This window comes from Myodes glareolus, chromosome 9 (assembly GCF_982192425.1).
Source record: "Myodes glareolus chromosome 9, mMyoGla1.1, whole genome shotgun sequence".
Classification (NCBI taxonomy): domain Eukaryota; kingdom Metazoa; phylum Chordata; class Mammalia; order Rodentia; family Cricetidae; genus Myodes; species Myodes glareolus.
The window spans coordinates 65423572-65435676 of NC_142034.1; the positions used below are offsets into that span (position 1 = coordinate 65423572).

The 12105-nt window shown below is 48.8% G+C and overlaps 1 protein-coding gene across 4 annotated transcripts; it reads right to left on the bottom strand.

Moving 5' to 3' along the window:
* Nucleotides 1–3158: 3158 nt before the first annotated feature.
* Nucleotides 3159–10049, bottom strand: LOC125404214 (putative butyrophilin-like protein 10). Of its 4 annotated transcripts, XM_048440023.3 has the most exons (7): nucleotides 9926–10049; nucleotides 9709–9847; nucleotides 8981–9067; nucleotides 8456–8809; nucleotides 7459–7740; nucleotides 5062–5244; nucleotides 3159–3958 (listed from the first exon to the last, which is right to left on the bottom strand). In XM_048440023.3, the coding sequence occupies exons 3-7, from the start codon at nucleotides 9063–9065 to the stop codon at nucleotides 3396–3398; spliced, it is 1467 nt and encodes a 488-aa protein (XP_048295980.3). In that variant the 5' UTR covers nucleotides 9066–9067; nucleotides 9709–9847; nucleotides 9926–10049; the 3' UTR covers nucleotides 3159–3395. The 4 variants fall into 4 exon arrangements, with proteins under 4 accessions (XP_048295980.3, XP_085551109.2, XP_048295981.3 ...); XM_085694983.2 differs by having other exon boundaries at nucleotides 9709–9991; XM_048440024.3 differs by lacking the exon at nucleotides 9709–9847 and having other exon boundaries at nucleotides 9876–9987.
* Nucleotides 10050–12105: the final 2056 nt, after the last annotated feature.

Genomic DNA, 12105 nt, shown 5'->3' on the forward strand with positions numbered 1-12105 from the left:
TTTTCCAGGGCTGGAGAGATGGCTCAGTGGTTAAGAGCATTGCCTGCTCTTTTAAAGGTCCTGAGTTCAATTCCCAGCAACCACATGGTGGCTCACAACCATCTGTAATGAGGTCTGGTGCCCTCTTCTGGCCTGCAGACATACACACAGACAGACTATTGTATACATAATAAATAAATAAATTAAAAAAGAAAGAAACGTGTTTTCCAGCAACATGTATGTTGTCATGACAACAGGAAATGGACAAACACAGAAGTAAAGGAGACAGGAAAATAATAGTCTGATTCCATTTATTTTAAATTCCAGAACAGAGTGAAAGAGTTCATCACATAGAGGTGCCAAATAGAAAGTCAAGAAAAATTAAGGTTCTCAACTCAGTGTTTTCAGTAATACTCCACAATTTAAACCAAATGACTTCAAATTAAGTCCAAGAATGAGAGAGGGGGAAATCAAAACAAAATAAAGAACTTCACAGATCAGTGGCTGCCTGCAGTAGAGTCATGGTGGGAACCAAGTTCCGACAAGTCCAGGGGACTTTAATGACAAAGGACTCTGACCTCTTGATGGTGCTGCTACATGATTGTACACTTTGACCACTGTTCACCATGCTGCACCCTTCAAACAAGAAAGCTCACAGGTGGGAGATGGGTTAGCAATTAAAAGGACCTGATGCTCCATCTTAGAAACAGGAGTGCTGATTTCATCATCCACGTTGGACAGCTCACAAATGCCTTGACTGCAGCTCCAAGGGATTCAGTGCTCTAGTATGGTCTCTGAAGGTACACGCACACACACACACACACACACAGATACACACTCCCGACACACACACATACAGACACATATACACTCACACCAGACACACACACACGAAGACAGACATTTTTGTTTTTACGAGACATGGTTTCCCTGTGTAGCCCTGGCTGTCCTGGAACTTACTCTGTAGACCAGACTGACCTCAAACTCAGGTATCTGCCTGCCTTTGGCTCCCAAGTGCTGGAATTAAAGGCAGGGGCCACTTTCTGGTGTGCACACATACATGCAGACAAAACACCCATATACATAAAATATATAGATAAATCTTAAAAAAAAAACAAAACTAAGAACTAGCCAGGCAGTGGTGTCATACGCCTTTAACCCAGCACTCAGGAGGCGAGGCAGGTGGATCTCTGGTCTACATATAAATTGTTTTAATTAACAAATTTGTTACATATAAGCATCACACCGATGAACAAACAAGGAAAAAAACTAAAAACATTATCACCCCAAGGTTGAAAACGGTAATGTGCAGGTGACAAGGACAGGGCTCTTTCATTGAGTCCCTCTCTTTTCCCATGTCTTCCCATACAAATGCCAGCCTCTCTCCAAAGCCCAGCTCAGTGCCACCTGTGCTTGTGACATTTCCTTGCTACTCCACAGACTAATCACGGCTGTGCTCTTGACTGTGAACCCAAAACCCTGTGCGTTCTTCATCTGTGTCTGAGGACCTTGTCTCTGAAGCTCGTATAACTGCTACAGCCCTTATAGACAATGATCTCATTCTGAGGCAGCATTCCAGTGCAAAAGGGCGTGCCCACCATTGGGCAGTACCCTTCAACAACTGACTTATGGTAGGTTGAGTGTCTCTCCCCCCCCCCCCCCAGATATGCGGGCATAACTGTGACTATGGTCATCTGGAGAAAGTATCTTTGCAGATGCAATCAAGTTACCAACCTCAGGGTGGGGTCAACCTGTGTTAAAGTGGGCTCTGGGTTGGATAAACATATCGAAGAGAAAGATTTTAGAGAGAAACGCAGCGAGGAACTGGCCATACAATGACAACACCAGCATTTGCTGTGATGCTTCTGCCAGCCAAGGAGGGCTGGACTCTACTCCACACCGGGAAGGAGACCTGGAGTAGATTTTCCAATGCTTCCCAGAGAAGCCAACCCTGCCCACACTTCAGTTCAATTCCTAGTCTCCAGAACATGGAGGGGCGAGTCCTTAATGGCTTTTAGGCCAGAGCACTTAACCTTAAGCCCCAGTCCTCCTGGAGGAGGTCCTGAACACCAAACAGATCCCACCAACAGACCCCCGCAGGAAACTGTAATGAGCAGCAAGAGGAAGTGTTGTGCCTCGGGACAGTGTGACACTGTTTCTCTTTGGGCCTCCAGCCTCACAGCACTGGGCAGACTGCATTTTCTCAGCACCCGTGAAGCAAGCACCATGCAGCAGTACCCCACTCCCCAGTCTCTTGTCTCCCTTCTGCCCACGGTCTCAGAGTGGAAGACTCTCAGGTAGCTGAGAGCTGGTTCCACGGTCTGGCTTTGTCTGCTGTGTTCTCAGCGTCCATCAACACCACTTCTAGTTTCTTTGTCAACACTTTTGTGATTTCTGTCCTCCTTGAACTCTGACCAAAGCCTTAGGAATCTTGAGATCTTTGCCTTTGTGAAGTTTGAACTAGTCTGTCATAGTGAGGGAGAGAAGAGGATTTAAGGTAGAAAGAGATTGGCTCACTGAGAGAAGGAGGAGGGGCTGGAGAGACAGTTCAATGGTTAAGAGCCCAGGCTGCTCTTGCAGAAAACCTGGGCTTTGTTCCTAGCACCCTCACCTGTCACCTCACAACCTCTGTAACTAGAGTTCTAGGGGATCAGATGCTGCTTTTGGCCTCCGTAGGTATTGCACTTATGTCTGTGTGTGCACACGTGCGCGCGCACACACCCACACGCCCCATCATCATCATCATCATCATCATCATCATCAGAAATAAAGAACATTTAACAGGAAGAAAGAGAAGGGGAGAAGGGAGAGGAAAGCAAGGAGGAAGGAAAAGAAAGGCAAACAGGATGGAGGAAGAGTAAGAAGAGGGCAAGACCCAGTTATGGAGCAGCCGCAGCACACCCACCACTGAGCTGGACAACCCAGTTACTCTTACTGTGCCGTTTTCCTCACTGAGTGTCGGCAGCCGTGACAAAGGACCTCAGCACAGGAGAGCCACATGACTCTCACTCCGCAGGAACCACTTTCTAAGTCCCAGAAGCTAGAATTCTGAGACATTGCTGGTCTCCTGGGCTAGTGAATGGCACCTCTCTGATTCCCCACAGGGTATGTGTGTGTCCAGATCTCTCCTCTTACAAGAACAGCAGGTTTATGGGGCTAAGGTACATCAAGGACTTCCCTTTAACCTTATTCTCTTTTAATGCCTCATCTCCAAATGACAACATCTTCAGAAATCCTGGGTGGGGTGGGGGAGGCGCTCAGCATTCAGCACAGAAATTTGGCAGAGGCAGCATGTCCAGCCCCTGGTGTCTTGCCATATATTCACTCAGGAATGCAATAAATAATACTGGGAGCCAGGGTGGCAAGAAGGCAGGAGCCTATCTCTCCTAAGGATGTCTCAGGATTCCCTGGGGAGGTCAAGGACCTCCAGAGGATTCTGTGTCTTCTTCGGTCTCTCTGACCACTGAGCAGATGGTCAGGGGCCTGGGGTCATGGGTCCAGAGGCAGAAAAATGGCTGTAAGGGACCAGAAAAAGACAGCCCAGAGAACACATAGATCAGGGAGCCGTTGGCCGCATTGTGAAAGGAGATTTCTCCTGCCTCAAAGTCTAAGGAGATGACAACACGCCGGAGGGGTTGTGGAGGAGACAGGCGAGTCCTGGGGTAGGAGAGGGCCTGGAGTTTCTTCTTGTAAAACTCCAGGGCCCAGAGGCCATGCTGAGGGGACTTGGGGATCCTACCTTCTCGTTCCAAACTCTCCAGACACACACCCAGAATCCAGGCCCTCCTGTCCCCGACCTCCACTTCCCAGTAATGTCTTCCTGCACCAAACCGCTCTCGGGCCAGGATGCAGGGGTCCTGATCAAATCTTTGGGAACTGGGAGACAGGTCCTGGTCAAACAACAACCGCTTCACACTTTTCTGATCCTCAGACACTATGAGTTTGGGACTTGCAGTTTCAGGGTCCAGGGACAGGCTGGCTGTGGAGAGAGGAAAGCGTCAGATGTGGGGACTTTTGCCGTCTTGGCCCCGCTTGGATGAGGGATCCAAGGTTTGTCTCCTACTTGAAGGTTTCCCCTCCACTTCTATAAATCTGTTACTGGCCCCATTTAAACTGATTTTGTTATTCCCCAGGCAGTGAGAGAGGCAGGTGTGAGCATTGCCTGGGACAGCTCCCGGGGACTAAACTCTGTGTGGAATAGAGACAGAGAGACGACAGAGAACACCGCCAGCAGACAGAAAACTTGGGGCTCACACTCACACCTCACAGCCAGTACTCCAGAGGTAGGCTTTTCTGTGGGTTGCGTGTGATTGACACGTGTCCTCAAAGTTCGCTTGTTAGAAGCCTGGTCCTCAGTGTGAATAGCGGGGTGTGGGGGAGGATTTTTTGTTTTGTTTTGTTTTTCAAGACAGGGTTTCCCAGTAGCTATGGAGCCAGTCCTGGAACTCACTCTGTAGACCAGACTGGCCTTCAACTCACAGAGATCCACCCGCCTCTGTCTCCCGAGTGCTGGGATTAAAGGCTTGCGCCATCACTGGCCAGCGGTGGGGGAACTTTTAAGAGGCGGAGCCTCATCCAAGGTAATGCCTTATGGGAACATCCTTTAATTCTCTGAAGACCCTGGCAAGTTCCCATGTGACTCTGATCTCCAAATCCCATGTTTTTTTCTGTCTTGCTATCTATCATGATTTGACACAGCCAAGGATCCCTCACCACATGGACCATCTGATGTTGGACATTTTAGCCCCCAAACGTGAGCTAAGTAAACATTCCTTTACACATGACCGAGCCTCAGGCATTTTGTTTCAGTGATGGAAAAATGACAAGCCCAAACTTCAAGCTCCCGCCTATCTGTTTCCCAGGAGGAGGCCCTGTAGACTGCTCAGAATTATCTTGTGAGGGATAACCAGCAAGGGATCTCAGGGATGAAGGGTTTCCTCTGGGTGGGTGGTGGTCGGGAAACTACAGAGTCGAAATCCTCACTAGTCATTATGTTCCTGCTATGTTGGATGGCACAAAGACAAAGCCTCAGACCACAGCGTGGCATCTAGGTCTCTGGTGTGAGGGTCAGGACCCACTCACCATGGAAGGGCTCAGCCTCAGCACCAGCTCCCTGATCCGAGTCTTCTTCCTCTTCACTTTTATCCTCTTTGTGCGATCTCCCGAAGGCACAGGCAATTGCTGCTGTGACAAACCCCAGTGCCGCAAGGATCAGAGGTAGAGCTGGTCCCCTCTCCGTGGAAGGAGGTCTTCTGAACAGGGGGGCTAAGAGGATTCCAGAGCATCAAGAAAAACATGAGTGGGCTGTCTTTGTTACACACACACACACACACACACACACACACACACACACACTACGACATTCCAGACTCAAGGGACACAGTGTTCACAGACCTTTCTTAAAAGGGTTCTGAAAAAAATGAGATGATACACAGTGCTATATAGCCTGCATATGTGTCCCCCAAACTCTGAAATCCCAGCCTCTTAGACGATGGTGCGGGTGGGCTGTGGGAGGTGGGGAAGTCCTGAGGGTGGGGTCTCATTAGCAAAATCAATGCCTTTATAAAAAGTCTCTCAGAGAGGTCCTTCCTCCACATGAGGACACTGCAAGATGATCTATGAACTGTGGAGCAGCCCTCACCAGACCCAGACCCTGCCCACCCTGCCCATGGGCTTCCATTGTCTGTCTGGGACTGCTAATAATACATGCTTGTCCGTGGCCCATGAGTCCAGGACATTGCATGGCATGAGTTGAGGCAGAATGGACTGAGGAAGTTGTATATGCATGGCTGTATGGGCAAAATACAGATATTAGGTATGCTATTTGTAGAAAAAGAAGTCCATCAAAGTGTGAATCTGCGTAATTGACGCAGAGACTTATTATATTTGCAAAATTAAGCTGTAAGTTTAACATCATTTAGAAATAAGAGTCTTGTCAGGTATGGTGGCACACACCTTTAATTCTAGCACTTGGGAGGCAGAGGCAGGCGGATCTTTGTGAGTTCAAGACCGACTTGGTCTATGTTGTGAGTTCCAGGCCAGTCAGGGTTACATAGTGATATCCTTTTTCAGAAGTCAAAAAACAAGCTTTTAAAGCAATAAAACTTTAAATGGAAAGCTAAACATAACCCGTAGCAGATAAACAGATAGATTAACTGTCTGGATAGACCACAGTTAATTTATTAATTTAAGGTTTATTTTTTTAAATAAATGATTTTTTAAGTGTGGTAGTTTGAATGAGAATGATTCCAATAGGATTCTATGTTTGAATGTTTGGTTCCCAGTTAATGGAACTGTTTGGGAACAATTAGGAGATGTGGCCTTTTTGGAGGAGGTGTGTCGCTGGGGGTGGACTGAGGTTTTCAAAAGCCCACACCATGCCTAGTGCATCTCAGCCTGTAACTTGAGGATTGGGTGTGAACTTTCAGCTACTTCTCCAGCACCATACCTGCCTGCCTGCCACCATGGTCACCGCCATGATGATAAAGGACTCACCCTCTAAAATGGTAAGCAAACTCCCAATTAGATGCTTTTTTTCATTTTCTGTAAGATGCCTCGGTCATGGTGTCTTCTCACAGCAAGAGAACAGTAACTAAGACACCAGGAAAGTCACAGAAAACTCTTAAATACATGTTACTAACTGAAAGAAGCCAGTCTGATAAAAATGGATTTGGTGGGGTTTCAACTATAAAACACTGGAGAAAGGCAGAATCATTTGAAGAAGAAAAAAAGGTCAGAGGTCTCCAGGCATAAGTTGGAAGACAGAGTGTGGATAGAGAGGGTAGAGGGCTTGAGGCAGCATGTGGTGCTGGTGAACAGATGTCTTTGTCCTGTGTACACCCCTCTGAGCACCCAGTACAACTGGGTCCCATGTTCTTGCTGACCCTGGTGGATCTCTGCCTGTTCATCCCTGTGCTGTTCCCCTTCTGGGTTTTCATACCTGGGGGAGTTATGACTGTGAGATGAGGGATGTAGAAAATCCAGGGACTGGAGAGACATTTCAGTGGTTAAGAGCATGCCTGCCCTTCCAGAGGACCCAGTCCCATTTCCAGCACCCGCATGGCGTCTCACAACCCTCTGTAACTCCAGTTCCAAGGGCAGTACACTCATACACAATCAGTAAAACACTCATACACATAAAACAAAGGAAATAAATAGCCATTTTTAAAGAAAAGAAAATCTATGTACTTTCTGATTAGATTTGCCATGAACTAAAACTTCTCTTTAAAAATAAATTCTTAGACCAACAACAGCAACAACCAATATCAGGATGCATCTTTCTTGCTTCCCTGCTGGATCTCCCTGCAGCCCCATTACCGCTTCATTTTGAAAACCAACATCCCCGTGACCCCCTTAGCCAGACTGCAGGCAGGGGCTTCTCTGGCTCTGCCCCTACAGCTTTCTCCATACATCTCTGGCACCCAGCACCTGGACTCCCGTGCTAGTGGCTTTGATGGCAGAACTGAACAAGGTACTCACCAGGCAGGTAAGTCTCAGCCACCTTCTTCTCAGGGAAGAGGGGGTTAGAGATGGAGCAAGTCAGACCCTCCACAGCCCTTTCCTGGACTGTCACGATGGATACCACAGTCAAGAGGCCAGTGCTGGCAGAGGGTGAGAAGTGAGTCTCAGCGGGCACTGGCTTTCCTCTGAGGTCCAGCCACTCCACCTTGGGCTCTGGGAACCAGCCTGCTGAGGTGCACTCTGCCCGTATGCTTTTGTCCTGGGTGTCAGTCACATGGATAACGGGTGATGAGCCCAGCCCTGAAGGAAGAACATCGGCTCAGACCCTGTAGTTAGTTGCTTCCATGGGGGAGGGGATGTCCTGTAGGTGTTAGTAGGTTCTATGACTCTTCCTGGACCACCTATTTGTAGTTAACACCACTAAGGCAGCACTGTGTTTCCAAATAAAACAGTCGAGTGAAATGGGAGATTTAAGGAGAAAAAGTTTCCCACTAAATGTGGGACAAGGGAGGAGCTGGGGTCTATCTCACCACAAATAATAAATTCTGTTAACCTAGGGAAACTTCTCCATACCCCCAAATAATCTCACTCTCTTTTTCTGTTTCATCCCCATCTGTTTCAGCTTTTCCCTTTCTGTCTCTCTTCGGGTTTCTCTTTGTGTTCCTGACTTCCCTCTGTTTTTCTCTTCTTTACTTTATTTCTCGATCTGATCTTGCTTCTTGCCGCCTCTCTCTGACTCTCTGCCTGCCGCAGGCTCTGTCTTTCTGCCTCCCAGCTGTTTCCGTGCCTTGACCCCCTCCCCCCACATCTGTGCTCCCTTTCTGCTACTAGGGTGTGTGATGAAGGGAAGGCAGATGGGGAAACAGCGTTCTGTGGGAAGAGAGTTTTGCCTGGGAGCAGGTATCACCAAGCCTCTCCAGCTTTAGGGCTCAGGGCTCTGGAGGCCGTGGTCTGGCATGGTGGTTGTTGCTGAGAGAGGCTCCCCAGCAGATCGAAAGACCCACACAGCCCTCACCTGCCACCTTCAACCACAGGGTGGCCTGGTTGTGGGATGTGTGCTCCCTGAAGATGCAGTGATAAGTCCCATTATCAAACATGGTGACATTGTGTATCATCACAGTGGCCTCTCCTCGGACCATGCGGTTGCCGATGAGTGTGGTCCTTCCCCTGTATTCCACCATTTGCTCTTCATACACATCGTCTCCGTTCTGGTGCACGTGCACAGCTGGCGAGGGCTGGTCCCGGTACCACCTCAGCTCCATGCCCTCAGCACTGATGTTGGGTGACAGTTTGCAAGGCAATGCTTTGTCTTGCCCAACTATGGCCAGAAGTGGCTCAGGAGGTCCAAGGACACGGAAATCTGATTTCCCTTAGAGATGCAAATGGAAGGGCTGGGTTAAGTCACAGGCGGGAAACACATGCTCCCCCTATACCCATTTCCTCTTTGAGGGTATGAGGGCTCCGCTAGTCCTGAGTTTCTGTTGGAGACCTCAGTTTGACCCTGGGCACCCCTAGGGTCAGGAAGGGGCTGTTGTCCTACCGTTCCCAGCAGGCAGGAGCTGCAGGAAGATGAAGACGACCAAGAAGCTTGGCAGAGTAGCATCTCCATGATGCGGCCTTGCCATCCCTACTGGGAACACACAGGATTAGGCACACCCCAGCCGCGGTGAAAGAGAAGGGAGGAGTTTAATGGGAGAAAGGGAAAACAGTTTAGGAGAGAAAGCTGCCTATTCACTTGCCACGGGAGTTCTTAGTCAGAAACGGTGTTGTTTTCCACAGACTCCATCTGCAGAATTGCGCAGATGGCCCTATGTGTGCACTTTACCACCTACGTTTGCGGGAGGGGTTTACCCGAGCTCCTGACCTTTGTGGGCACATGGAGAAAAACCAGCTCCAATAGGTGAATCTCAGGTCATCAGGACCCTGTAACACCCTCAACTGATCAATTACCCTGAAAAAGCTTCTCCAGCTGGGAGTAGAGGGCACAGTTCCCTCCTTGGCAGGGATGGGCACCCCTCAGAACTCAGTAATTTAGGTTAGTTAGTATAATCTGTTTAGAGAGTAACTTTTGGGAACACAGCGACCAGCCTAAGAGATCCTTCCTGGTACAGCCTTAGATTGTCCATCATATCTAGTATGCCATGTTGCCAAGAGCTCTTGTATGTTTTGCATACTCGGACAGCCATGGTATCTCCCTGCCCACTGAGTATAGAGACAGGTCCAAACTAAAACACTGAGGAGTGCCATTAAAGAAGAAAACACACCTACCTCTGACCCTGCTGCCTGCTTTCCAGGATGGGTTCTGAGGATTTTGAGGGAATTAGTTTGGTTCCCTGAAAACTCCAGACAGGGCACAATCCAAATGAGCCTAGGTGTCTGTCTGCCAGTGGTGACAGGAAAGGGGAGCCTAGAAACGGAAGAATAGACAAGCGTACCAGCTTCTGTTGAGTCCCATTACTGCCGTCGGAAAATAACCAGCTCTCACCTTTAGGGAAGTTGCAGCAGGGGAGAAAGACTCTTCCTAAGGGGCACGGCCAGCTGTACTGAGCACAGAAGATAAAAGCACTGGTAACAGGGGATAAGGGGAGGCAGGAGATGAGGGGAGGTGGCCAGTAGGAGGGTGGCAGCTGGGCCAGGTTGGGGCCATCAGGAGCCCAAGGGGGAGGACACAGATGTCAGTGCTGGGATCCCAGCCAGTTGTAGGTGCTGGGGAATTCAGATAAAATTCTCTGGTTACTGAGACCTGCAGAGCAGCCACACTGGCTCCACTGCCTTTGCGGACATGGTGGTGTTGACATTGAAAGTAGCCTGATCCTAGCCTTGGCAGTAGAGACGCCTATCCAGAAACCCAGCTAAACCCTCCCTCATCCCTTTCCTGTCCCCCATCGCAGCGCGGTCCTGGCTGCTCAGGTACTCACACCTTACCCTTGTCACTTGAGTGAGGTGCTGGGCCAGGCTCTATTTGTCCAACTCTTCCTTCTTATTGACTTAAATAAAGGTTTGATGGCCTTGCAAAATTAAGGCAAGAAAAGAGCTAGCTGCCAGGCTGGGCCACTTGCCCTGTAGAGAAAGGACCGCTCCCTTTAATCCAGCAGAGGGTAAGGGACACTTAGGCGCTGTAGGCCCGGGACTATTGAGAAAGTCCAGCACCAAATCCTTCCCGACACACCTCCTTGGAGGGTACACCCTCTGGAAAACACGTTATTTTAGGTGCAAACAGAGGAGGTACTGCACGAAAGCATGAACTGTGCTGGCCAGGCAACAAGGCCAGCTGAAGCTCAGCTTACGGATCCCCGCGACTCAGGAAGGAGGCCCTAAACTTCACAAATCTAGAGTGAACTCCTGAGTGGTCATGAGGGAGTACCGAGATCTTGCAAAGAATTGGAACTAAAGCTACCAACTGAAGCTTCCCACCACTGGGTATATACTCAAAGGAGATTACACCAGTATGTAAAAATGGCAGGCACCCTCCACATTCCCTGAAATCCTGCTTTCGATAGCCCAGAAAAATTAGAACAGACCCGCTCCATTGAAGGATGAATGGGCAGGCAGCAGGGGACTCTGCACCCACAGAAGGGAGTGATGTCTGTCGTTTGCAGCCTTATGGGCAGAACTGGAGATTATTATGTTAAGTAAAATGAGCTAGGCACAGAAAGGTGAGTACAACGTGGTCCGGCTCATATCTGGAAGCTGAAATGTTGATCTCAGAGAAGCTGAGAGTAGACGGGTGGTGAGCAGGGTGTGGAGCCAGAGGGGGAGCGACAGCAGCGATCAACAGATGCTGAGTTAAGAGTTACATAGTAGCAAGATGCTCTGGGTCTGCTAAGGCTCAGAAGAGGACGCTGCTTACAGACAGCAGCAGTAGGACAAGGGCTGGAGAGATGGCTCAGTGGTTAAGGGGACTCGCTGCTCCTCCAGGACACCCAAGTGAGGCTCCAAGGATTCATGGTGGGTGGCTCGCAGCTGCCTGTAACTCCAGCCCCAAGGGATCCAACACCTCTGGCCTCTGTGGATACTGACACTCACCCACATACACATAATTTATAATACTAAAATGTCCTTTTAAAAAAAGTTATGACAAACGTTGAAGAGATCGATGTTTGCCCTGATTTAGATGTTACACGTATGCACGCACATTATCAAAACATTGCAGGTTCCTCATATCTATGCGTAACTTTTATACCAGTTATTTCATTATTATCATCATTTTATAAATTTTTTAAAGCATTTTTTTTCTAATCCTTCCAAGACCACCTCTCAAATGCGGGGATTTTAGTCATCCACCATCCACACTCTAGCAAGTTCGCGGCTGCTGCCCCCAGACCCCAAGGAGGCAGATCCAGTGCTCACCCACTTTTGCTATTGGCTCAGGCCTGCATGCAGTATGTCGACAAGGATGATGCATGACCCAGAGGCTCCAGCTGGGACCCTAAGAGCTTTGAGACACCCAACCACCTGCCTCAACTGTGGAGGTTAAGTAAGTTCGAAGCCATAAAACGCTGCTTCCAGTAGGAATTTAGCTAAATGGTTAGATAAAAGGGGACGAGAAGGGGTGTGGAATTACTGGTTGACGTAATGGTTTCGGAACTCTATTTTAAGGCACTAAAAACATTTTCAGATTAGATGTAGGTGCTAGTTAAAATCCAGCGTGGATGTCTTAAGTGC

Coding starts and splice junctions, on each gene's coding strand:
- LOC125404214 (XM_048440023.3), bottom strand. CDS start 9,065: ATGGCAAGGCCGCATCATGGAGATGCTACTCTGCCAAGCTTCTTGGTC. Junction 7,741..8,455: donor CCTGTGGTTGAAGGTGGCAG/GTGAGGGCTGTG, acceptor TTCTTCCTTCAG/GGCTGGGCTCATCACCCGTT. Junction 3,959..5,061: donor TGAGGCTGAGCCCTTCCATG/GTGAGTGGGTCC, acceptor CTCTCTCCACAG/CCAGCCTGTCCCTGGACCCT.